At 46.0% G+C, this 27,967-nt stretch overlaps 1 protein-coding gene across 1 annotated transcript; it reads left to right on the plus strand.

Annotated features, from left to right (window-relative positions):
• Positions 1-17,655: 17,655 nt before the first annotated feature.
• On the plus strand, positions 17,656-27,259 carry PROKR1 (prokineticin receptor 1; the record flags this gene model as incomplete). Its single annotated transcript, XM_082851418.1, has 2 exons — positions 17,656-18,227; positions 26,563-27,259. Exons 1-2 carry the CDS (start codon positions 17,743-17,745, stop codon positions 27,257-27,259), a joined length of 1,182 nt encoding a protein of 393 aa, XP_082707544.1. The 5' UTR covers positions 17,656-17,742.
• Between the last annotated feature and the right edge of the window lie 708 nt (positions 27,260-27,967).

The following is a 27,967-nucleotide window of genomic DNA, read 5'->3' on the forward strand; positions in this document are numbered from 1 at the left end:
AGATTCTCCTCCCTCCCTAGGATTTGTTGTTGTTGCTGCTTGTTGTACTTTTGGTCTTTGTTTTTTAGTGGCTTTTCTGAACTAATTTTGTAAAGTCTGTATTCTTTGCCATGTATGGCTACTGATGTTTCTGGTCCGTTCATTTATTGGTTACCTAATGATTTGGACAGAGATTTCCTTAAACACCTGGAACCAAAAATTCTTAGAGCTTTTGCCAACAGGCTCTCTGTGAGTGTTGAGGCATACCTTTAGCATCTAGTCTGGAAGTTTACAGCTCTGTCCTAAGCTTCATGTTATGCTTATGCAGAGTCTCAAGGTCTGCCAGTAATGAGAGTGTAGGGCTTCTTGGGTCTTTCTTGAGCAGGTACGCAGCTCTGGGCATGTAAATAGCCTTCTATACTCCGGGAAATATTTAGGAGCTCTTCAAAGTTCTTCATTCCTTACTCTTTCTTTTCAAGCTTCCAGGTTAGTCTGTTGTTTGCCCAGCTGTTATCCATTGCCTCAGGCAGCCGTGGCTAAAATATTTCCTTGTAATTGTTTTTGACAAATGTTCCCGGGTAGTGGCTTTAGTACTAGTTGAGTTTTGAGTCAAGTAAGATGAAGATAGCCTTTCAAGCAGTCTTCCAAAGAGTCACTAGTAGGTCAAATAATGACAATTCTTTGTGAATGGGGTTTGTTCTGTTCTCTCTGGTATTGAGAATGTGGACCATTATTTTCAAGGCTGTTACTGAGCTGGGGAGTGGGTGGTTGGACTAGGGTAAGTTAAAACACCACTAAGCTAACCATTCTAACATAGATTTAGCTGTTTTTCTTGAGTAAGTGCTCCCTGTGTTATTGCAAGCCTTTGGTTAATTTCCAGATTCCTGTCAAAACTGATTCTTACAGTTTTTGACATTCTTTTCTTTGCTTTCATGGAGGGACATACTTTTTGGAGTTCCTTACTCTATCATTTTGCTGAAGTCCTATCTGATCTTGAATAACCATACCAATACTGGACATTTGAAGATGTTATGCAGTATTTCAAGCAATTTCACATCCATTTTCTCATTTCATTCTTATAACAGAATTTGAAGTCAAGAAGTAAATATGCCTTTTACAGATGAGGAATTTGAGGTGCCCTGCATGAAGCTACTCTGTCTTCCCAGCTCATCTGTCATATTATAATTGTGATTAATCTGTTTTCATAGGTAGACCATGAACTGCAAGACAGAATAGATAATGCTATTTGTACTATTAGCATAATTCTTAGAACAAAGTACAAATTTTGGAATTAAAAAAAAAAGAAAAATGAATAAAGTTTAACACATGAGACCTCTTTCCTGATGAATGGATTCATGAAATCCTACAGTGTTAGACCTGAAAGTGTCCTCACAGGCTACATCGGGAGGGAAACGATGGTGTAGGACTTAGTTCCTTCCCTAATGTTTCAACAAAACGAACTCCACATTAATTTTTTCTCCCCATGTTCTTTTAACAAATATTAATTGAGCTCCTACTCTGCCCCAGGCCTTGTACTAGTAGCTAAGAACTTAGAAATTAATAAGACAAACTCCTTGTCATGAAATTTACATTTGTGAGACAAAGAATGAGTATATAATTTCTAGAATTAAATGTAAAAACCCCCCAGAAAAACGAAGAAAAGCAAAACAAGGCAGGGTAAGGTAGGAAGGGCACTGGAAGACACAGAATTATTTTAGATAGTTTTAACAGAGATGTCTTTTCTCAGGTGATATTTAGGCAAAGCTATGAAGGAAACGAAGGATCAGGCCATCTGAGAATGTAGGGGCAGTGTTATAAGCAGAGGAGCAGCAAATGCCAAGACTCTGAGGTGGGAGAGAGTTTAGCCTGATCCAGAAGGAATGAGAAGGCAGGCATGGGCTGAGCAAGGGCTGAGTGCCATGTGTGAGAGAGGTGGAGATCAACCAGGTCAGCTCATGGGCTGCCTTGGTAGATTTTCTTTGAGTAAATAGTTCTATGGATAAAGAAAAAGCTGAAAAATACTCAGTCTTATATTATAATTTGTGATTATTTACTTGCTCCCTTTTTTGACCTTTAAAAAAACCTGAAGTATAGTTAATTTACAATGTTGTGTTAGTTTCAGGTATACAACAATAATATATATAATATTTATTCTTTTTCAGATTCTTTACCATTATAGGTTATCACAAGATATACAGTACAGGATATCTTGTGATATACCGTAGGTCCTTGATGTTTATCTATTTTATATATAGTAGTGTGTATATGTTAGTCCCAAACTCCTAATTTATCTCTCCACCCTGCACCCCATCCTCTCTTCCATCTTTTCCTCTCTTTCTTCATTCCTTCCTTTTCTTATCTTTCTTCCTTTTCTTTCTTTCTTTCTTTGTGTTACCCACCAACAAAGGGATCTGGACCATGTTCTCTTTACCTGTGATAAACACAGCACCTGGCACATAAGGATACTCAAATGATATTTTTGAATAAGTGAGGAAATTGAGACCTGAAAGGGAAAGTAGCATTTTCAAGGCCACACAGCTTGTTAGTGGCAGAACCAGAGCTGGACCTATATTTAGTTCAGTTTCCGCCACTTTACCACATCCCTTGCACGGAATCAAAAACAGATCCAAAGAATTTTGCAATTAGCGTAGCTTGTCATTTCCTGCTACTGCCTCCAAGTATAGTCTAGTCACCCAATCACGCAGCTAAGTCATTAGCAAAAGAGTACTTGTCGTTTCATTGAGTCAGGTGAAAGCTTTCATGGTGACAGTCAGCATCAAAGATACAATGTGTTGTAAAGAACCAAAAGGTATGTTTTGGGAGGCAGGGTGGAGGGGCTGGACCATTGGTACAGTGTCCCAGGTCAGGGAAGGGTGACTTAGCTGCAAACCTTCCTTAATGAGGGAAGAGAGAGAAAGGAAAAATAGCATCAAGAAATTGTCAAAGTAGAAAATGCCACATTTACTACTTTGCAGATGCAGAGGCCAGAAAGCAGACAGAATCAGAACACACATTGTTAAAATGACCCATAATGCTTTGGAGAACAATAATTGACTGGCCAAGGCTTGAAGCATCTCTTTCAACACCAGCACAGGAGGTCATCTGTGTCTCCACACGATGTGCGGCGAATTCAGGTAGACCCGAGCCTGAAATGGATCTGGAAAGCAAGAACGCATGTGCTAAGATTGATGGTGTCTCCACCCACCCCACAGCTCTGAATGAGTCCTACAGCAGATCCAACTGCCATCCAAGATAAAGGAAGGGATGAATTTTCATAGTAGGTGGGGCAAGCCAGAGACCGCAAGGGGAAGTCACCAAATCAATAGGAATAGGAGATCTGGCCAGAAGATGGCAGTTGTTATAGTCAGGCCAGCCCAAGTCTCTAGCTATGACTGATGCTGCTAGCAGCTTAACTGTGACGGAAATAGCTTGTGTTGCTGCTGCATTTCAACCAAGAATAAATGGAGTAGTTGGAAGTAAGTAGCCTTGCCCAGACTTCCACTCGCATTGATGGCAGCATCCAATGGATTCCATGGATGGAATACGAGATGCTCAGCGCACAAAGGCTGCTATCATCACTCACCTGCACCAGAAGACCCTGAAGTTTACATAACAGATCGAGGTTGTACAAACACCCCAGAGGACAATGCTGATGACTAGTTGAAACTTGCCAGCAGTGCAGACAAGCAGCAGGCCACCCACGTCAAGCAGGTCTTTGAAGAACCAGAAATCTACTCAAATCTTCTTCCAGCTACAAAAGAAGCTTAAGTGCTACCACTGGAAGTTTTGGGAGATGGAGTGGGATGGGATCTCATGGCAACCACAGGACATCTTCAGGGACATGCACCAGGGTCTGAAGGATGTGAAAGTGAAGGTGGCTGGCTTCAGTGAGAGTGTGGTCGGCTTAACAAAGGTGCGCTTTCCAGCTTCTCCCAGCAGCCACTCAGGGGTGGGGGCCGTGATCTCAAAGCCCAAGGAGATCATTTGACTAGTTGGAGCAAATTTGACAGTGTGGGCATCTCTCAAACTTGGTGCCCAAAGGAATCATGTAATTTTAGAGCTTGAAGGGATCTTAGAGGAGGTTATGGCAAAGCCGAATCCCAGAGAAGGTAGGCAAGCTGGACACCACCACACAGACAACAGCAGGGTAGAAATTTGAGCCCAGCATGTTAGCCTTCCAGCCTAGTCCTGGAGCCTCTTTACCCAACAGAATGTAGAATGGAGGAATACAAAGTTGGATGCAAACGATCAACTGGCATGCTGAATTGATAAAGCGAAGACTTTTGAGGACCAAGTGTTGATTGTTGACCAGTAGACAGGCTCTGGGCCACTGCTAGCATTTCATTCGTCTAAAGGCACCCCTTCCTCTGGGTAGACTCAGGCCGCAGGAAGGCCATCAGCTTGGCATGAGGTGTGTGGGCAGGGCTTCGGCCTCTGCATGCCTTCTTGTCTGGGTAGTTTGTGTAGGATACACCCTGGACAGTCTCATCCAGCAGCCTGGCGAATTAGGGAAAAGTTACAGGGAAGCCCTTGATGTAGGAGGATAGTGCAGGGAGTCAGGGAGCTTTGGATACTCTTTGGTATCCATAGCCCAGTTCTGTGTACTCTTGTCCAGCTAATGGGGTCAGAACTCAGGTGTGCCCCCTTGAGGCTGGAGGACTTCACACCGTTACCTGACCTGGTTCCACCAGGGTGTGTAGCTGAGTTCTGTGACTGTCACGGCTTAAACCACAAAACTGAGAGACTGTAACCAGAAGCCTCTCTTCCCCGCTGTTGCCTCCGATACCAGAATGCATCTCTCCCCTCTATTGTGTGCTTAGGGCCAGTTCTAGTTGCTTTCCTGGCTAGAGGTGGCACTGAGGCCTGCTGCCTAGGACCTGGGGCTGCAACACACTGCCAAGCCTTTGCTCCCAGCTGTCCCCATTGTCAATCAGAAAAGTAGAAGCAGGGTCTGGCCGCACAACCATCTTGTCTCTCTAAGACCAGGGCAGTTCGCTTCTACCGCTGGGCCTTCCATACGGCCTCTCCGCACCTCCTGCCACCTACTCCAAGGAGTTCCATCCTCTTGCAGGGCAAGGCTCACCTATTTCCTGCCTGAGCATCACTCAGATGCAGAGTAGCTGCATTATTGTCTTCTCCTCATGGGTTCCAGGAGACAATCTCCCCACGGAAAATAGTCTGAGCTTGGAATTCTACCAAAGCACAGACTATTCTGCCTGGTGTCTTTAATACATACACAGAGAGTCTTCTAAAGAACCGCATCCACCAGTAGACTGTTACACCAGTAACAGGCTCTGGTCCTGAGGTGGGGATTTTTTTTTTTTTGCACAGGCTCCGGACGCGCAGGCTCAGCGGCCATGGCTCACGGGCCCAGCCGCTCCGCGGCATGTGGGATCTTCCCGGACCGGGGCACGGACCCGTGTCCCCTGCATCGGCAGGCGGACTCTCAAGCACTGCGCCACCAGGGAAGACCCTGAGGTGGGTATTTTGAACATTTGTGACTTTATAGTCGATTGTCTCTATTTGTATATTTAAAGTATACATTGACATATGCTAGTATCACATTAATAAATTTTATATAAGGTTGTTTTAAGATACTCTGTTTTTAGGAAAATACCCACACCAAACTGCTAATAATGGGATTAGGGATAAAGGTAAGTGTGAGAATTTTCATTTTCTGTACTTAGTATGGTTTGAGGTGGTTTTTATTGACAACAACACATGTTACTTTTGTGATCACAGACAAAACTTAAAAACATGGAAAATATATACTTCACATACTATGCCTAATTAAACACTACACACACACACACACACACACACACACACACACACACACACACACACACACACGTATTCTTTATTCCTGAGAATAGTATTTGATGTGGGGAGAGAGAGCGCGAGCGGGTGCAGGTGAGCGTAGAGTCTGGAGACACCTGAACATGGGTGAGGTGACATCATCAACAGGTAAAAAGCTGATGAGGAGGTTAAGTGCTGCCATACAAAGTGGCATTTCTGTCTGGGCAGCTTGAACTCTTCTCAGACCCTTCCTTCCAAGTGATGGCTTCTGCTCTACTTTACCTAAATTACAGGAAGTCCTGGTCCTTTGTCTCAATATTCACTCCATTCAGCCCTCCCCCGCCTTTTGGTTAATTAACATTGAGAGCAGTTTCATTAGATGAGCTATATCACTATAGTCTGGCTTTTGGCAGTGATAAAAGTGCTTCCAGGGGTTTGCCGTGCATATCACTTGTCTTCCACCTCCCACCACGCCCCTGCACAACCGTCTACACACACACACACAACTTGAAAATGGTCTGAATGTTAAGACAGTTTTGTAACTTATTCAATAAACCATGCAAAAGATTAATTACACATTTTTCCATGTAATTTGAGTTCAACCTTCTCCTGTGCCTTTCTCTACACATACAAGGAGCTCAGAACTCTGACACTTGACTTTCTGTAGAATGACATCATCTTCTTGGCCGTGTGCCTGTGGCTGTTCTCCTGGCTGAAACTCAAGCAAATGTCAGGCAGGTCAAAAATCAGAAGGGGGAAATATGGTTGTGTGAAATCAACTGAATCAACTCACATTTATTACAAAGCAACTCTGGGCAGAATGCATAAAGGCTGAAGAATCAGAGAAAGCTTAAGACATTCCCGAAGTGAGAGTGTTGATTTGAATTCTTAAATTAAGCTACTGATCCAATTTCCATTTTTGCATTTTGTGATCTTGGCTAATTTGATAGGCAAAATTGTATGCCACTGTATTTAGATGAAATTTCTTTGATTACCAGTGAGAGTAAGCACTTTAAAATACATTTTATTGTTATTTGCATTTCTTTCTGTGAATTGCCTATTTGTATATTTTGCTCATTATTCTTTCAAGGTACCAGCTTTTTCCTTATTACAAAGTAACAGTACTTCATATACAAAGGATCTTGACCTTTTGTTTGCAATATTTGCCATAAATATTTTTCCTAGTTTGACATTTATCTTTTAGTTTTGTTTATGGTTTTTCTGACTTTCAAATGTTTTAATGTAGAAAAATCTATCCATTGCCTTCGGGGTTCATCTATTACCTCTTTGTTTTTTGCTTAGTAAAGGATTTACCACTCTGAGATCTCATGAATCTCATAAATTTTTATCAGTGTTTTCATTCAGTTTTTAATTCTTTGAATTCAGCTCTTTAATCCTTCCTTATTGCATTTTGGAATATAGTGTAAAATAAAGATCTAAATTAATGATTTCCCCTAATAGGTGAATCTCCTATTTGTTGTAATCAATTCACCCTTTTCTCATTTATGAAATTTAAAGGATTATACAAATAATATAGCTGCAATAAAAAAAATCAGAAAATACAAATAGTGGAAATGAGGGGGAAAACACTTGTATTTTCTTTCCACTCTGAGTTGAGTGTTAGCAATTTCCTCCGCCCTTCCAGACATTTTCTTTTCTAGATGATGCATACATTTCCCCTCCAAATGGAATCATATTGCAATATGGTTTTGTAACCTGATGTTTTTCCATTCAGTAATGTATCATGACTATCTTTCCATGTCAGTCAATATACTTTTACAGCACTACGTCCTAATTAACTTTTTTTTTTTTTTTTTTTGCGGTACGCGGGCCTCTCACTGCTGTGGCCTCTCCTGTTGCGGAGCACAGGCTCCGGACGCGCAGGCTCAGCGGCCCAGCCACTCCGCGGCATGTGGGATCTTCCCGGACCGGGGCACGAACCCGTGTCCCCAGCATCGGCAGGCGGATTCTCAACCACTGCGCCACCAGGGAAGCCCCTAATTAACTTTTCACTGAAATATATTGTACATTCAGAAACGTGTACATTTCATAAGTGTACAGCTGGATGAATTTTTACCAACTGAACACATCCATGTAACCAGCTACTAGATCAAGAAGAAGAATATTACTAACACCCCCAAAACCCTCCCAATGGTTCTTGCCTGTGATCTCTCTTCCTCAAGGGTAACCATTGTCCTTCTGTCCTGACTTCTAACAGCATAGATTGATTTCATAGTCCTATTTTTGATAGCTACATTGTATTCCATCACACATAAATGTATCACAGTATACTTGCTGTGGGTTAAATTGTGTCCTCCCCAAAGATATGTTGAAATCCTAACTTCCAGTACCTGCGAATGTAACCTTATTTGGAAATAGGGTCTTTGCAGATATAATCAAGTTAAGATGAAGTCATCAGGGTGAGTCCTAATCCAATATGACTAGTGTCTGTATAAGAGGAAAATGCCATATAAAGACAGAGACACACAGAGAAGAAGGCTATGTGACCATGGAGGCGGAGATGGGAGTGATGCTGCTGTAAGCAAAGGAACACCAAGGATTGACAGCCACCACCAGAAGCTAGGAAGAGGCAAGGAAGAACTCTACTTAGAGACTCAAAGGGACCATGGCCCTGCCAACACCTTGATTTCAGACTTAACTTCCAGAACTATGAGAGAAGAAATACCTGTTGCTTTAAGCCACCTAGTCTGTGGTACTCTGTCATGGCAGCCCTAGGAAACTGATAACCCAGTTTTGATGACTTTGGGGTTTTTCTTACATTTTATTATTTTATAGTGTTATGAATATTTATTTTTTTCCTTAAAAGAAACTATAAGAATGATCTGAATCAAAGAATACTAGTAGACAATGTGCGTACAAAGTACTTAGTAAGACAATGGCTATGATTCACCAACTCTATCTCTAAGTGTTATACTTGGTGATAGAGGTGATGTGGGCTCCTTCCTTTGTAATGAATTCCTCTGTAACTCCAGTCTCACCAGGATTCCCTAGCCTGTGGGTACAGTGGGCCCACATAAAGATATAACTCACTTCTGCCACCACCTCCATAATCAGAACATTCCAGCCCCTTATCTCTAGGAGTCTCTGGGGTGGGGCATGAGGCAGTGGTGGTTATCATTCCAGTTCTTGAACAATCCTTGCACCTTCTTCTCAACGTCCCAACACATCCTCCATAAAGACTTTTGGGGGCCTGACTGTGCTACTCCCTCTGAGAGTTCATTAAGTCAGTGGAAGGACCCATCTCATCTTCAGAAGCTGAGCTGCAAGGTGCCAGGGCACTGTGGCATTCCATGTGGTCCTCATTGCATTAGAACCAGGCAATGTTTCTTTCTTTTTTTATTTTTCTGCGGTACGCGGGCCTCTCACTGTGTGGCCTCTCCCGTTGCGGAGCACAGGCTCCGGATGCGCAGGCTCAGCGGCCACGGCTCACGGGCCCAGCCGCTCCGCGGCATGTGGGATCTTCCCAGACCGGGGCACGAACCCGTGTCCCCTGCATCAGCAGGCGGACTCTCAACCACTGTGCCACCAGGGAAGCCCCAGGCAATGTTTCTTAAACGAGGAGAAAAGGCCTTTCTTAGCCACTCTGTACCAGGAGCCCCCAAACAGCCCTCCCTGTTTTTTGTCTTGTCTCCCAGAGTCCTGCTGCCTGTAGCCCTTTCACCTGGGACTTAGCTAGGAAGATTGGAATCTGAGGCAGACACCATGTGTCAGCTGCATTACAGTGCCCATGTAAAATATTCCAGATTGATGATTCCACAGTTAGACTTCATGCCGGGATGTATCCAGATCTTAACAGTGAGCACACTTTCTGCTCAAACTCATTACCTGCTGTCTTCTTGAGCCTTCATGATATTTTGATATTCATAGGTAAAATATCCTCTTCTCTTCTTTTTCAAAAAAAAAAAAATTCTTATAAGCCATGACCTGTTTATTTCTCCACATAAATATAGGAATAGTATTGTCGACCATTAAGAAGTTGTCAAGGATGGCATCAAACCAATGAAATTAACAAGAGAGTTGACATCTTTGGCATGTTTGGGTTTCCATCAGGAATGACAGCATGTCTCTGTGCCTCGCTGAATCTCCTTTCACATCTCCTCCAGAGGGATTTGGGGAGCTGGAGAGGAATGGCAGAGAGCAGTCCAAACAACCTGCTGAGTGGGCTTTGGGAAGCTGATCGAGCATTGCTGGCTCGAGTACAGGGGAGGTCATTGAAAAAGGAGGCAGGATGAGTTCTGAGCCAGCTCTGGGTGTCTTCCAGGAATTCTTGATTTTTTTCATGGCACTGGATGAGAGAGTGTGCCCAGGGAACAAATCTGATGAAAGCAGAAAATAAGCTGATTTAGTAAAATTTGTCGGACAGGAGGAATTGTGGCTGAACTCTGGAGCCAAGGATCATGGAAAGAAGGGTAAATTGAAAACAGGTAGCAATGTGCACTGTGGGTGTGGCTGAGCAGAGAGGCGGGGCTGAGCTAAATTTCAGGAGACTTGGATTCCAGTCTGAGCTTGAAGTCATGCTGCTCTGTTCCTTTGGACTAAAGGCCTTTCCTCTTGAGCATCTGTTTGCTCTTTTCTCGCTATAAGAGTGCTCACTGAAGGACCTCTAAGGCTCTCCTTGAGCTGGGTTTCTAAGTGGTATTTACTAGAGCAACACAGGAGTTGCATGGCTGAAAAAAGCCCCAAGACGTTAAACTTTCATGTCTAAACCAAAGGACATAATTATAGAATGATGTGATGAAGAAATGAAATTTCAAAGCACCTTTGGGATGATTCCTGCCAGTGGAATAAGAAAGGAAAAAAATCCAAGGTAGCTCAAGAACATTATTTAGGGGTGAGGGATACCTAAAAGCACTAAAAAAAGTGCTTTCCAAATGAGTTCTTTCTTTTGGTTTTGTTGGGTGACGGCTCCCTGAGGTGAAATTCTCTCCGATATTGTGACTTGCTTTGTAGGTGGGATGAAGCAAGGAATGTGCCCCTTGCAGCAGGAGACTCTAACCACAGAAGAAATTTCCAGGTCATTTGTGTCTTTGGGGCTACACATTTGAAAAAAGAAATTACATCATTGGAGTTCCAGATTATTTTAAACTCATTTCCTTTCCTTCTTCTTTCCTTATTTTTTTTAAAAAAATTTTTATTTACAGAGTTTGCCATAAGCCTAGGTTTAACTCTGTCACAGAGATGAATTATTAAAATTGGGCCCCAGATAGATGTCTGCTTCACAGATGGAGGAGGCTCCCCTGAAGCCTTTGGCAGAAACTGACATGTAGGGACTAAGCCCTTCAAAGGAGTCCCCACCAAGAGCTGCAGTGCATAGAACCTGCCAGACTATATCTGCTTCTAATATTTCCATTTCCCCCATGGGGGTCCTGGCCAATAAATTCTTCCAATTATGCCCTCATGGCTCCAACTCCACAAGTCACCCAGTACCTCACTCCTCTGAAGGTCAAAAATGTCTTCATTGAGGCTAGCACTATTGTTAGCTTCAAGAACCATTCATTGCCAGGTTTTTGAAGGGGAAATAGGAACATTCTAAGGTTTGCATTGTACCCAGCCTCCAAGATGGCCTCCAAATCAGTCCCCAATGATCCAACCTCTTGGTATTCGCACACTTGTGTGGTCCCCTCCCACACTCTGGCAGGGTGTGCGTGAGTGTGTGAAAAATAGCATATTGCAGAAGAGGGGAGGTCAGCTGCCACGTAGTGAGGTCACTCGGGCAGCCTAGAGAGAACCCCACATGATGAGAAGGAACTGAAGTCTCCAGCAACAGCCAGTGAAAACTAGACAACAACCTTGTGAGTGAACTTGGAGGTGGATCCCCACCCCACCCCAGTTGAGACTTCAGATGAGAGTACAGCCCTGGATGACAATTTGACATCCCCACCCCACCCCAGTTGAGACTTCAGATGAGAATACAGCCCTGGATGACAATTTGACATCAATCTCATGATAGACCTTGAACCTGGAACCACCCAGCTATGCCACTCTCAGATTCCTGACCCTCAGAAACTCAGTGAGGTAATACATGTTTGTTGCTTTCAGCTCTGAAGTTTTGGGGTAATTTGGAATGCAGAAATAGATAACTAATGCACTCTGTGCTTTGTTTTTGGTTTTCTGAGTAAATAGGAAGACATGCTATATGGAATGACAGGTCAACATGTGTCTATCTTATATCTTCCCTGAGTTTGGGGCAAGATCAAGGAATCCATATGTTTAACTAGCACCCCAGATGATTCTTATCATCAGGAAAGTTTGAGAAACAATACAGAACAGGATTCAAAAGTGAATGAAACATACCTCTTCTTCAGGAAACTGTGCAAGATGGAAAGCAAATTGGTACACAGAAATACATTTAAAGAGAGGCACCAAGTGTCAAGGAAAGGTTTGAATAGCCTTGGGGGAATCAAGGAATGCTTCCTGGAAGAAATGACACATGAGTAAGATCTCAAGGGTTGGTTAGGACCTCAGGGAGCAATATATGGAAAGAATCACAGAGTGAGAGTAACTGGTGGCATTTATCAGGGGCCTGCATTGCACCAAGCACTTTACCTGCCTCATCTTATCCAGTCCTCACAACAGTCCTGTGCAGTAGGAGCTGCTGTCACCCATTTTGCAAGTGGGAAAGCTAGGCTTTGGTTAGCACACTGTCCAAGGTCACACAGCTCCTGTGTGCAGTACTAGGTAGAAAGGAGATAGCTGACTCTATCTGCCATGCTTTTAACTGCTATCGTGTTCCATGTCCTAGGGGACATGAGACTCAGAAATGTGAAAGGCTGGGACATTTTTGCAAAAGACAGGAGTTTTGTGGAAATAACAGAAGAAGGTGTCCACGGAGGGATATGGGCCAGGGGAGGATACTGTATGAAGTGCTGGAACATGGCAGTGGTTTCCTAGTGCAAGCTCAACTCATTCATTTAGTGAATGAGGAAAGGGAGTCTCAGAAAAGTTCTGTGACTTGCCTGAAGTCTGATAGTGGCAAAGAGGAGTAAAAGTCCAGACCCCTGGCAGCCCCATTTCCATTGTGGACAACTGGAGGCCAAACTTTGATGCCTTACTAAGGAGATCTGAGCTCTTCCATGGCTTTTTTTTTTTAATAAATTAATTTAATTTTGGCTACGTTGGGTCTTCGTTGCTGCGCGTTGTGGTGTGCGGGCTTCTCATTGTGGTGGCTTCTCTTGTTGCGGAGCACAGGCTCTAGGCACGCAGGCTTCAGCAGTTGTGGCTCACGGGCTCTAGAGTACAGGCTCAGTAGTTGTGGCGCACAGGCATCGTTGCTCTGCAGCATGTGGGATCTTCCCAGACCAGGGCTCGAACCCGTGTCCCCTGCATTGGCAGGTGGATTCTTAACCACTGCGCCACCAGGGAAGCCCATGGCTTATGTTTTCTGTTTGTTTTGTTTTGTTTTTAAACAATTTTAAGTGTACACTTCAGTGACATTAAGTGTTTTCACAGTGTTGTGCAACCATTACCACTATCCATTTTCCAGAACTTTGTCATCAACCCAAACAAATTCTGTGTCCATTAAACAATAACTCACCATTCCTCTTCTTCATTCTATTTTCTGGCTCTATGAGTCTGCCTAATCTAGGTACCTCATATATGTGGAGTCATACGTTTATCCTGTTGTGTCTGAATGTTTTCACTTAATATGATGTTTTCAAGGTTCACCCGTATTGTAGCGTGTATCAAGACTTCATTTCTTTTTCCCCCCATTTTTTCTATTGTGGTAAAATACATATACTATTTACCATCTTAACCATTTTTAAGTGTACAAGTTAAGTGAATTAAGTCCATTCATATTGCCGTGCAACCATCACCACGCTCCATCACCCTGACTCTTTTCATCTTGCAAAATTAAAACTCTGTACCCATTAAATAGGAGCTCCCCTTCCCTTATCCCCTCAGCCCTTGACAAGTGCTCTTCTACTTTTGGTCTCTATGATTTTGATGCATCTAGGTACCTCATATCAGTGGAATTAGGCAGTATTTGTCTTTTTGCGACTGGCTTGTTTCACTTAGTATAATGTCCTTAAGGTTCATCTATATCCTATCATGTGTCAGAACTTCCATCCTTTTAAAGGCTGGAAAATACTCCGTTGTATGTACCTACTACATTTTATTTATCCATTCATTTGTTGATAGACGTTTGGGTTGGTTCTACCTTTTGGCTGTTGTGAATAATGCTGCTGTGAATATGGGTGTACAAATATCTCTTTCAGACACTGCTTTCAATCATTTTGGGGATATACCCAGAGGTGAAAGAACTGGATCATATGGTAATTCTTTTTTTTTTTTTTTAAACTTTTGAGGACCTGCCATATTGTTTTCCACTGTGACCGCATCACTTTACACTCCCACCAACAGCACACAAGGGTCCCAATTTCTCCACATCCTCGTCAACACTTTTATACTTCATTCCTTTTTTCAAAGATAAGAAATATTCTAATGTATGCGTACACCACATTTTAAAAATCCATTTATCAGTTGATGAACATTTGGGTTGTTTCCCCCCTTTGGCCTGTTGTGAACAATGCTGCTATGAACATTGATGTACAAGCATCTGAGTCCTGGCTTTCAGGGTTTTTTGGGAAGTGGAATTGCTGGATCAAAAGCTAATTTGATATTTAAGTTCTTGAGAAATCTGTAGACTTTTGGAGATCTGTGCTCTGTAAGTTAGCTCTGGTCATCCTAGCCTTTTGAACAGATATCCCTGGGTGGGTTGGAGGCCACCTCTCTCTCCCGCATCCACACCGCTGCCCTTCCCCCGCTTCCTTGCTTTCCGGAAAGCGGTTCTCAGAGCCTCTAACACAGAGGTCAGGCGGCTGAAATGAAGCTGACCCCGGCGTCCAGTTGGGCTTGTCTGAGGGAACTACCTTTGGGTCGCTCCCAGCGTCTCCTGCGAGGGCGGTGTGGGCAGGAGGGGAGGCTCCTCCCGGTTCTCTGAAATCTCGCCAGCTCATCGGGCCCGACCGCCCACTCTGGCGGTGGCCCCGCGGCTGGCCAGGTGAGCGGCCGAGCGGTCCCGAGCCCCGGGGTGGGCGCAGCCCTGCGGGATGGGAGCCTCGGGCGCCGAGTCCGCGCTGAGCCGGGCTACGAGCTCCACCGCCCTTGTTCCCGCCCCAGGCGGCCGTTCCGGAGCCTGAGCCCAGGGAACGCGCGCTCCCTCCGGCGTGTCCTCGCCTCGAGCTGCCGCTTCTGCGTCCCCGACACTCCGGCCCCGGGGGGACTCCCGGGGTCCCCAGCCGCGCGCGTGCCTGGGCGACCCGACGTGCCCCTGCCTGGAGCCCGGAGCCCCTCCCTCTCGTGTCTCCCGGACCCGGCGGAGCACGCCTCCCCGAGCCGGGCACCCCGGCCCTGGGCGCCCCACGGTCACCCGGGCGGGGACAGCGAGGGGGGCGGGGGGGCGTTGGTGGCCACGCCGAGGAGCCGCGGTCCTCTGATCTGCGGCGGCGAGAGCGCAACTCCCGCAGAGCCCAGCCGGGAAAGATCCCCGAGCAGAGGAGGGAGAGAGGGGACCCGTGCTCTTCCTATGGGCCTCTGGGAGAAGCGGCTCGTGTCCCCGGACCCGGAATAAAGAGCTCAGGACCTTGTCCGCCCGGCGCCGGGATGCCGCAGGTACGGAGCGCGCCCTCCGGGGCGATGCTCCTAGGACTCCACGCGGCAGCGGCCGCCAGGGCGCGGGGGCTTTTGAGTGGGGAAGGGGCTTTTCAAGAGACTCGCACTCGTGCTCATTTCGGCAGGGGACCCGGTCTGTCCCCTCCTTCTGTCCTTAGGCGTAGCCTCTGAGGCTCCGAGGACAAAGTTGGGAGCAGGCTTATCAGCAGAGGCTGCAAAGAGATGCTTCCAGAGATGGGAAGGTCTGGCCAGGGGGCAATCCCTAAACGCAGGGGCTCCAGAGGACACCGGGTGACAATGGGGTTCCTTCTGGGGAGGTGAGAATGAAGGAGAAAAAGAGATCGCTGGACAATTTCTCCCCAAATCGCAAATCTCCTAACACCCGTTCTCCCCAAGAAGTTTTTATGCTCTTTGTTTTTAAAACATGACTTTGAGTCTTCCAGGTAGCGAGCTTGCAGGGTCCCTCTCCAGAGGTGGCGCGCGTCAGAGACCCACAGGGCCTGCGAGGGGTGAGGACTGTGCCACGCGGAGGACTGCATCCTTCCTGCCTGGATGGCAAGCCTGGCCCTCTCTGACCTTTCCGATTTGGGTTCTGCTTCACACACGATAGCAGCAAAGGGCAGGGCCTGAGAGGGGCAGGACCGATGCTCAGAGGAGGAAAAAAGTCTGTGAAAAATGGAGGGGAAGTGTTGGGGGAAAGATGGGGGACTGGGGCTGGGCCTCCCTGTGCAGAGGGACTTTAGTTCTACCCCCAAAGGCAGGCTCCAGACATGTCACCTTTAAGGGATGTGGGCAGCATGCTCTCCTGAGGGTCCTAGGAGTCTTTCTTGTGTCCCCCTTTCCCAGGAACCTCAGGCTTCCACACTTCCCCTCCCTCTCTGAATTTCCTGCCCTCTGTGGAGCTCTCCAGACCCCAGCCCTCTTCTTACATCCCAGCAACCTGGCCTGATGTTTGCAGGCTCTGGGAGGGACTGGATCTGCAGGGAGAGGGAAGGGGACATGGGGATTCTGGCTCCCTCTTGGTTCTGCATCCCCACCGGTGCAGCTGACAACCCCCTCCTGGTACCCCAGCCCCATCATCTGGGTCAGGAGTGCCCTCCTCTTCCTCGAAGCTGACCGAGGAGGCCTGGGTCCTCACTAGTAATTCCTTGCAGTCCTAGGATGTAACACCCTCCCTCTCCAGGGACCTCCATGCTTTACAGACATCACTGATCTCTTGCCTGGAGGATGTTGAAACTCTGAGAGCTCAAGCTATTTATCTCAGGACACACAACCAGCCAAGGAAGGATTTTGTTCCAGAGTCCCCTTTCTAAGCCACTCAGTGATTAGGCTGGGACTTCACTCTTGCAGCCTCTGTGTGGGGACAGGCCTTGGTAAATGCTGTGCCTGGCTTCTAGGGTCACATCAGACTTGGAAGTAGGAACAGGAAACCTAGTGAGGAGAGGGGAAGGTGGCTGCTACACAGGCTCTGATTTTAAAGCAGTGTTTTGCCAGAAGGAAAGAGGCTTGGAGAGCAGTCAGGCCTGTCTCAAAGTCTTGCCTCTTCAGTGGAATTCAGAATTTTTTTTTTTTTTTTTTTTCAGTACGTGGGCCCCTCACTGTTGTGGCCTCTCCCGTTGTGGAGCACAGGCTCCGGACGCGCAGGCTCTGCGGCCATGGCTCACGGGCCCAGCCGCTCTGCGGCATGTGGGATCCTCCCGGACCGGGGCACGAACCCGTGTCCCCTGCATCGGCAGGTGGACTCTCAACCACTGCGCCACCAGGGAAGCCCCAGAATAATTTTTTAAGCTACAGAATGGGACAATTCCACAAGGACAAAGTTCAGGCTGTCAGGACAAGGAATGGGGTTTGGAGCAGGTCACTTTGGTTCTCTTCAGCCTCCCACACTCCTAACTTTGGTCCCTGAGAAAAAGTGCAACATTCAGAATCTTCAGTGAAACGGAAGTAAACTGAGTTAGCGCTTGTTTGTCTCTGTAGCAATCTAACCTTCCCTGAATGAGTGGGTATGTGGTTTTGATTCCTTTGTTTTCTTTCCCTGGTTCCTTTATTTCCACTCCATCACCTGTTCACTCTGGGCAGGTGGCTAATGGGTCAGCTTAGTTTATAGAATGGTTTTAAATTTAGCCAGGTTCACTTACATATGTAGCCAATTGTTTGTATGTCTTTCAAAGGCTTAGGATGGAGCTTGGATACTGGACCCCAAGGACGCTTGCAGGGACAATCTGACTCATTAAGGGAAAGCTGAGTACCAGCAGAAAGGGGAGACCTCAGCCTAACGACATCTCCCCAGAGGAATTCCCAGGAGTGTTGCTCAAGGCTTCACCTGGCCAGATGGAGGTCGACATGGGGGTCATGGATGAGAATGCCACAAACACCTCAACCAACTATTTTTCTCTGCTTGACCCCCACGGAACCCAAGCTGCTTTCTTCCCATTCAACTTCAGCTATGGCGACTATGATATGCCCTTGGACGAAGATGAGGATATGACCAATTCCCGGACCTTCTTTGCTGCCAAAATTGTCATTGGCATGGCGCTGGTGGGCATCATGCTGGTTTGTGGTATTGGCAACTTCATCTTCATCGCGGCCCTGGCCCGCTACAAGAAGCTGCGCAACCTCACCAATCTGCTCATCGCCAACCTGGCCATCTCTGATTTCTTGGTGGCCGTCGTCTGCTGCCCCTTCGAGATGGACTACTACGTGGTACGCCAGCTCTCCTGGGAGCACGGCCACGTGCTGTGCGCCTCTGTCAACTACCTGCGCACCGTCTCTCTCTACGTCTCCACCAACGCCCTGCTGGCCATCGCCATCGACAGGTGAGTGAGGGGTGGGGACAATGAAGGAAGGGGCAGTTGTGATTGATGAGAGGTATCTGTATTCCCCAGAGCTGTGGATGCATGGGGGGCCAAAGGTGACCCATTTATTGAACAGTGAAAAGAGTTCTAGTTTTCCAGTGGTAAGCAGGCAGGAGGTAGTGGAGCCCCCTAGAGCTGGGCAGCAGGAAGGCTTTTGAGCCCTCTGTTATGGACATGCTCCTAGATGTTGTATCTGTCCGAGGTCTAGAGGTAGGCAGCTCCCAGGAGGTGTGGAGGGACAAGTTTAAGTTTCAGGCAGTTACCTCTTGAGTCAACTTGGAAATCTTGAGGGAGGTTTCTATCTCATCAAGACATCCTCTACTGAAACGTGATGCCCCTACAAACACCGGTTGATTTTTTTATTGTTATGATTTTTTAAAATTTTATTTTATATTGGGTATAGTTGATTAACAATGTTAACACCGGTTGATTTTAAATAACATTGAGGGATTTGTTCTAAAAAACAAACAAAACAAAACAAAACAAAAAGGAGACCTATGCTTACTTACTCTGTTTTGGTTGTTGCAGTAATCAGCCGGCTGCTTTTCGTATATTAGTGTACAACGGTACACAAGAGCTGTTTCTAGTGATGATAAATAAAATCAGTAAGAGCAGCCTATGCAAATCTTTCCTACGTTATCTTTAGGCTTTTCATATAGTATAATCTCCTGTGCTAATGGGCCAGAGTAGTTTTTGTTCCCTTGGAACAATTTTGTAGGCTTCTGTGCCCAGAGTTGGACTCTTGTTACAAAACGCCTTGTTGCAGTCCAGAGACAGTTACCCTGAGGGTCTAATCGGGCCTCTGTGTACTTGGATCTGCACAGCCCATCTCTCTCTCTTAACCCAGAGAGCCTGAAGCACAGATGGTCTCCGTTTCCCATGGCCTCAGGGCTCTGGTGGCGTTCAGCTCCCTCCCCCCTCAATCAGGACACCCCAGGACAGTGTTCCCGGGAGGAACACAGCAAATAGAGCCCGATTTCTGAAGCCATCAGTGGGATGACCAGGGGTAGAATACCTAGACATAGACCACTCCCAAGGGCAGAGGGTTGAAAAGGAGCCTGGCCTTAAAACCTAGGAGGATATTGGAATTAGCACATGAAATAGCCCTCGGTTTGTCACCCATAGAAGGTGTCCAGAGGTGTCATCCCTGTGCAAGGCTTGGCCAAGCTCTTCCACATGAGTCACGAAGCCCCCATGGTGTCCTGTCCACCCAGGAGCGGACCCTGGGTGAATCTGTAGAAGGAACAGGAGGGACAGGCAAGCAGAGTATCTGCGCCCCAAGTTCCTTTCACAGCTATCGAGGAAGATCTCCAAGGACCTTGTCTCTGAACTTTTCTGAAAGTGGAAGCTACCACCATCCCTCTTAGCACATGAACAGGACAAAACATATGGGGTTATTTCCTGAAGTTTCACTCTGGCAAGACAGTTTTTCACAGAAGGTGCTCTCAGCCACTGAAAGTGGGGTAGGTAGGTGCCTGCTGTGGGGTGGGCCCCTGCTCCCTGGGTGAGACCCATTTTACCATGGAGGGGGGCTACTCGTAGAAAGAGGTAACACTGCAGGAAGAAATGGCTTCAAGGGGAATGGGAGCCAGGACAAAATCAGGGCATTGGGCTATTCTGAACATGTAAGAGGTAATATCTATGTCAATCAATCCACCTCCATCCACTGAACTCTTTCAGACTCATATTCGCCTTTCATATGAAACTCAGCTTGTCTGAAATATTGCAGGCATTTCTCTTACGGTGGGTATGTTAATCGGGAACGTGCTTTGCATCGGCTATGGTTTAGAGTGGGGCTGTGATTGGAAACTTGACCCCAGACACTGGGTTTGACTTTGTTAGTTTTAGGCAACTAATTTTTGTCTTGATATAAAAAATATGGCCACAGTTATAAAAAATCTTTATTTTTGTTTAATGAAATTTCTGTAGGAAAAGTGTGAGCAGTTGGTCTGCCTGGGTTTAAATTCCTACTGCACCACTTATTAGCTGCAGGGCCTTGTGTGTGTTAGTTGACCCTTCTCTGCCTCAATTTTCTCATGTATAAAATGGGAATAATTAGAAAACCTAATGTATTGGGTTGCTTTGAGGATGAAATGAAATAATACATGGAATTGTTTAGAACAATGCTTAAAACAGAGTAAGCACTTAATAAACGGCAGATGTTATGCTTTTAAATTAACCCTTAAAGGAACAACAACAACAAAACCAGATAAACTAATGACTATTTCCGATTGGCTAACCTCTTTGCTTTCATGACAGTGATTGTTTTTGTGATGTGATTAAAGAAATAATGATACAAAGTTTCTAAGAAACACAGCTCTCAAGATATAGTAGAACAGAACTATTTATCTCCCACCCGTTCTCTGTTTCTACTATTGGTTCTATGGTTCTCCCAGGCATCTAAGCTCAAAAGTTCCCTCTGTCCTGGCTGCTCTCTCCCTTTCTCCAGCATTCACTTAATTCCCAGGCCCTGACAATCCCCTCCCACACCCGGCCCAACCTCCCCACTGCTCACCCAGAGCTGAATTATCACAGTCTCCTCTTGGTCTTCTTGCGGCCAGTGTCTCTCAGCTCCGCCACTCTGCCAACCCTACTCCCTCACAATCCATCCTAAGCATTCATTCATTCACACAATGCATTTTTTTTTTTTTTCCCTGTACGTGGGCCTCTCACTGCTGTGGCCTCTCCCATTGCGGAACACAGGCTCCGGACGCGCAGGCTCAGTGGCCATGGCTCACGGGCCCAGCCGCTCCGCGGCATGTGGGATTTTCCCGGACCAGGGCACGAACCCGCATCCCCTGCATCGGCAGGTGGACTCTCAACCACTGCGCCACCAGGGAAGCCCCAACACACAATGCATTTTTATAGAGCGACTACAAAGTTACAAATACTATTTCAAGCACTGGTGATACGATGGTGAATAAGCAAAAAAGCTCCTTGTGCTGATGGAGCTTGATGGAGAGAGAACAGTCAGGCAAGCAACCAAAGAAGGTAATTTCAGAGCATGAGAAATACTCTGAGCAAAAACAAATAAACATAACCTATAATGGAAAAGAATCCGAAAAACAAATACATATATGTGTAACTGAATCACTTTGCTGTACACCTGAAACTAACACAGCATTGTAAATTAACTCTTCTTCAATAAAACAAACAAACACGCAAGCAAACACTGAGAGTGACCAAAGGTGGGAGACGCTCTAAGTGGGAATCAGGAAAAGTGTCTCTGAGAAGATATTTGAACAGACCTCTGAATGATGGGGGAAAAAAACTGGCCTTGTAAAGACTGGGAAAGAGCATTCCAGACTAAGAGAATTCTAAGTGCAAAGGCTTCGAGACTGGAGCAAACCTGAGGGTTCTAGGAATAGCAAGAAGGGTCCCATGGCCCAGGGGAAGAAAGCAAGACTGCAGCCAAATTAATCTTCTGCCTCATACACACCCGCCTCTCCTGCTCAAAAGACCTCTAACGACGCCACTGTATACAAAATATGGCTGGAATCTTTTCATCTGCTTTTCCACCATTTTATTATCGAGCTCCAGACTGCCTGCCCATCTCATGCTGGGTAAACACATTGATGTCCTGTTTTCCAAAAACGGTTGCAATGTTTTTGAGAACTGTCACCATGGCTTATGACATTTCTGTCCATCCAGTGCTAGGTACTTGCCGAAGGTGAAGTTTTACTAAGATCCTAGGTGCCCAGAATTCACAGACAGCAAAAGGTTATAAAAGAAGTAAGGCATGGGGCTTCCCTGGTGGCACAGTGGTTGAGAGTCCGCCTGCCGATGCAAGCGACACGGGTTCGTGCCCCGGTCCGGGAAGATCCCACATGCCGCGGAGTGGCTGGGCCCGTGATCCGTGGCCGCTGAGCCTGCGCATCCGGAGCCTGTGCTCCGCAACGGGAGAGGCCACAGCAGTGCGAGGCCCACGTACCGAAAAAAAAAAAAAAAAAAAAGAAGTAAGGCATGATCCCTGCTCTTGGGAAGCTTACCATCCAGAGTGCGGGGGGAGGGGTGAGAACTAACACAAGAAAGTTAGGGGATAAGTAAAGGGTCAGTTTGAAATGAAATTTAGAGAAGGGGGAGATTGTGGCGTAACAGAATAATCAGAGGAGGCTTCATGCAGGAGACAGACTTTTCACTGGCTTTCAACAAATGACGATCAGCAAGGAGAAAAAAGGATTGCCAAGAGGGTAGGTAGAACTGTGTTTGCAAAAGCCGAGAGGTGAGAGTGCTTGAGGTGAGAGTGAGGTCCGGGGAGCGGGGGCGGGGACGGGGGACAGGGCAAGGAATGTAAAAGAGTAGAGATCAGAAAGAATAGGGTCCTGTTCTAGAACATCACAAAATCTAGGCACAGGGAGTCAGACCTGAGGGTAGCAGGGAACTGCAAAAGATCCTCAGAGGACTCTGTCCCCTCAGGTCTGGATTTCTTCTTTGATGTGGAGACACCTGCACTGTCCTCGGGGTATATCTTTTGGATCTCAGGCACGTGGGACACTGGGGTCCCTCCTTTTTTTTATGAGGAATCCAGGGGAAGCTGGCCAGTCTGCCTGCCTGTTGGCAGCTCTCTTGTACTGTCTGGACGAGGCAGCTAAGGCATGAAAGACAGCACTCAGCCTTAGGAAGCCCACATGCTTCCTGGTGAGCTTATTGGTTGGGGCTGGTTGGCCCAAAAAGCAGGTTGTACATTTGCTACCCATCCCATGAGCCGCCTAGTAGCTACTGTGACCGCCACTTTCGTGATTAGAACTGGGGCTGAGTCCTGGGGCAGAGAGGGGGCTCAAATGCTCTTTGCTTAATCACCAGCCCACTGACATCACACAGTTAGTGGCTGGACATTTCTTTGTCCAGCAGCCTTCATTCTTTGTTCTCTGGGAAATGCTGACTCTTAAAGTGGATCTGGACCTGAACCACTGTAGTGGTAGACACGCTACAATGCCAAGCGCATACTCCTAAGGAAAGTGGCTGCCAATCGCCTGACTCCTTTCTGGAACATCAATAGGTTGAAACTGACTATGATGAAAAGAACAGAGGGGCTGCCAGGATGCCAGAAGGGCAGGAGGAAGGGATATTGCTTGCTCTGGTTTGAAAAGGAAGGAACAATTGGCGTATTGGCGAGCCCACTGGATTCGGAGCAAGATCCGGATGGGTCTGCGTCATGGTTCTGTCGATTACTAGCTGCGTGGCTTTTGACACGTTATTTAACTTCTTCAGACCTCAGTTTGCTCTTCTGTAAGGTGGGCATCTTTGCTCCCTTACCTATTCAAATGAGTTGGGGTTATCTAATGAGAATGTGGATTTGAAAATGCTCTGTAAATTCTAAGTTGCTTTACAAAGTCAAGCAACTATTACTAATAATGGAGTTCTGAACCTAGCATACCCAAGGCTGGTGGCAATCCTTGAAACAGTTTTCTGCAATTTGCCTATTGGTTAATGTATTTGGAAGACCTCTTGCACAGCATCTGGTGCTAACTTTGGGGATGGAGGTGGGGTGATGTCAGGATGAACTAACTATCTGATGGGCAATCACAGATTAATTTTGATGTGAAGATTAGTAAATCCAATTAAATAGGTCCAATAAAATAGAAAGTAGCATAGAACTTGCAAATGCAGGATTTGCGAGTAACAGGTGAAAGAAAATTGCTTGCTATACAGAATAGCTCTAAAAATACATTTTAGGATACTAAGAGTTTTTTCTTGTACATTAATAACCTATTGTTTATGTGCAGTGTCTCAGTGGAGCTTCACAGTATCTCTGTGAGCCTGGTAAGGCACTTGATATTCCCATGTCACAGATGAGGAAATTGAGTCCTCAGGGCTAAGAAAATGAAAAATTCGCATAGCAAGTTTGTGGCAAAGCTGGGAGTAGATTCTTGGTCTTCTAGATCAGCATTCTCCCCTACGTGTTCATTGGAAAAACACTCTGAGTTTGAAAATATCATAAAGACTTGGGAAATTACTAGTGGGAAAAGAAGGAATAGAATCATAGAGTGAACGTTCGTATAGCAAGCAGTTATGAATACAGAAATATTCTTTGAGAGAGTAATCAGCAGAACACGGTGGGGTAGATAGAGAGGGAGAGAGCTGGTGAGAACAAAAGCTCTAAACTCTTAGTTTTCGTTACGGTTCAGAGCAGGTTTGGTGCCCTCCATACAGCAAGAGTGGCGTGGTCTTCATGTGCACGGACAAAAGCATTGCCAACACCCTGCAGACATTCCCATTCCACCCTCAGCATCCACCCTGGGAGACTGGAGAGTGCCAGGCATTGTTGCTGGTGGCGGAGCATGAAAAGCAGCCAGATGGGCGACCAGAGGGTGGACCCAACCCATCCAACTTCATCTAACAGCTGGTAGCTACAGGACAGCAGAAGTCTTGTGCCACTGAACTCTCCATATGACACTCAATGGGGTTGGCTGTCTGTGTTGTGGGAAGGACAGAAACAGCAGGAATATGACAAAAAAAAAAAAAAAAAAAAAAGAATGACCCTCCTCTTCCAGTCAAAATCCCAAGTAAGATGACCTCAAAGGGATCGGCTGCGAAGGGAACAGAATTGTTTGGCTTTCCTTCGGGCCTCCGTCACGGTTGCCCTTGGCTTTCCCAGGGATGAGCTGTGGACACGTGAGGATGTGTTTATTTCCAGCGTTGATTAGTCATTCCCTCCCACTTCACTTGCCATCTTTCTCCTTCTCCTGCTTCCACCCCCTGCCACACACAGAACGTCTTCCAGGAAACCAGAGCTCTCTGTCTAAGTATGTGCACTCTCTCTGGGAAGGAGGCTTTCATACTGCACGAATGAGTCACATCCCCCGGAAAATGCTCTCTCTTGTTTTCTGGACAACTGTGGTAACAGCAGTGTGGTTTTAAGGGAAAGAACAAATGCAATATCTTTTACTGTCTGTCGCTTTGTGGTTCAAAAAACAAGTTCGTGTATATTCTCAATTGATTTTCACATCAACCATGTGAGATAGGGTTAAATGTTTTCTATCGAGAGTCCTGTGGTATTTGACCTTGAGAAAGTCACTCATCTCTCACTAAGCTCCATTTTTCAACCTGAAAAATAAGATAAATGATCACATGCTTTTCCTCCAACTTTGCATGCAGAGCAATGTTTTTAAAAATGTGGAATGAAGGCAAAGCTTTTCTATCAGAGAGGGCAAATCCTCCCAACAACTCTGGAATTATCAGGTCCTTTTAGCTCTAAGCTGTGGGGTAATTAGGATGAATGGCCCTGAAAACAGGAAGGACCTGGGAACAGTGCCAGGCTAGAAACCGATAGGAGATGTTATTACTACATTTAATAATAATAGTTACCATTTATTGAGTATATACCATGTTTTAAACTGTGCCAGAAATTGTGTCTATATTGGCACATTTAATCTTTAAAAACAAACAAACACAAAAACTTTTGCAGATAAGGAAATTGAGATTCAGAGAGATTAAACATAACTTCCCTGTCCTGGGCATATATCCAGACAAAACTCTAATTCGAAAAGATACATGCACCCTTATGTTCACAGCAGCACTATTCACAATAGCCAAGACATGGAAGCAACCTAAATGTCCATTGACAGATGAATGGATAAAGAAGATGTGGTATATATATACAATGGAATATTACTCAGCCATAAAAAAATGAAATAATGCCATTTGCAGCAACATGGATGGACCTAGAGATTATCATAGTAAGTGACTATGTAAGAGAAAGACAAATACCATATGATATCACTTATATGTAGAATCTATAATATGACACAAATGAGCTTATCTATGAAACAGAAACAGAAGAGACTCACTGATATAGACAACAGACTTGTGTTTGCCAAGGGGTGGGTGGCGGGGTGTGGAAAGGATGGATTGGGAGTTTGGGGTTAGCAGATGGAAGCTTTTACATATAGAATGGATAAACAACAAGGTCCTACTGTATACCATAGGGAGCTATATTCAATATCCTGGAATAAACCATAATGTAAAGAATATGAAAAAGAATATATATCTATATCTATATCTATATATATATATAAAACGGAATCACTTTGCTGTACAGCAGAAATTAACACAACATTGTAAAGTATATGTCAACTATACTTCAATTAAAAAATAAATAAAAACTTGCCTGAGGTTGCACAGCTAGTAAGAGGTGTAGCTGGAGCTGGCATTCAAGTCTGCCTTTCCTGGAAGCCCACACAACACTGCTCTTTCCCTCCACACCTACCATTTGTGACTCAATGTTGCAAAAATAACATCATCCTCCAGCACTTCCTTACCACAGTGGTTGATCCCATTTGTGTCCTTGTCCTAGATATCTGGCCATTGTCCACCCGCTGAGACCCCGCATGAAGTATCAAACAGCCACTGGCTTGATTGCCTTGGTGTGGATGGTGTCCATCCTCATTGCGATACCGTCAGCCTACTTCACCACTGAAACGGTCCTCCTCGTTGTCAAGAGCCAGGAGAAGATCTTCTGCGGCCAGATCTGGCCAGTGGACCAGCAGATCTACTACAAGTCATACTTCCTCTTCATCTTCAGCATTGAGTTCGTGGGCCCGGTGGTCACCATGACCCTGTGCTATGCCAGGATCTCCCGGGAACTCTGGTTCAAGGCTGTCCCTGGTTTCCAGACTGAGCAGATCCGGAAGCGGCTGCGCTGCCGCCGGAAGACGGTCCTGGTGCTCATGTGCATCCTCACCGCCTACGTGCTGTGCTGGGCGCCCTTCTACGGCTTTACCATTGTGCGTGACTTCTTCCCCACCGTGTTTGTGAAGGAGAAGCACTACCTCACGGCCTTCTATGTGGTTGAGTGCATCGCCATGAGCAACAGCATGGTCAACACCGTGTGCTTCGTGACCGTCAAGAACAACACCATCAAGTACTTCAAGAAGATCATGCTGCTCCACTGGAAGGCTTCTTACAGCGGGAGTAAGTCCAGTGGGGACCTTGACCTCAAAACCACGGGGGTGCCTGCCACTGAAGAGGTGGACTGCATCATACTGAAATAACCCCAGGACGGGACCTTTGGGACCCTGAGCAGTGTGCTTAGGTACACGCTATCAACCAAGAACACTTGGTGTGTTGCATAGGGCAAAGCAAATGGACAAATATGTCAACGTTGTGTTCAGGGAGCTCAGAATCTCTAAAACGGGTGTGATTAGACACCACCACCAGTGGCTGACATTCATTGAACATCTAGTTTGTGCAAAGAGTAGGCACTGGTGAAACCTATATATGTTGACGATATTTAATAGGCAAAAAGAAGTAACGATAAAACCAAGAAAAATGTTGGGAGATAGCCTGGAATAATGGGGTTTCCAGAAGGGAGCCTAAGTAGGCATCTAAGACTGCGGTGCATGTGTCTGTAGGGTGAGGGTCTCTCTGGACCATCTAAGTTACTCATCAGACACTGATGTAGCCCATCTCTGGGATTGTTCCTAGGCTTGAGTTCACTCCTAACATTTGCGGGGCTGGGGCAAGAATACAAAGCAGGCTTCTGGCTCTTTCTGCAACTTTCTCTTCTCATCCTTGGTCCTGATTCTCACCCTGGGCACCCAGGAAAGAAAAGAACATACAAATGGTTAGGGGGGGGGGACCCAACAATGAGATTCAGTGACTCTACAGGCTTACTGAGGGCTCGTCCCTCTTTCTAATCCACCTCCTTTGTTTGGTGTTTTGAATTTTGAATTTGGAAACTTGGGATCAGAATATCTGAT

The sequence above is a fragment of the Leucopleurus acutus genome (assembly GCF_964270905.1).
Source record: "Leucopleurus acutus genome assembly, chromosome: 12".
NCBI lineage: Eukaryota > Metazoa > Chordata > Mammalia > Artiodactyla > Delphinidae > Leucopleurus > Leucopleurus acutus.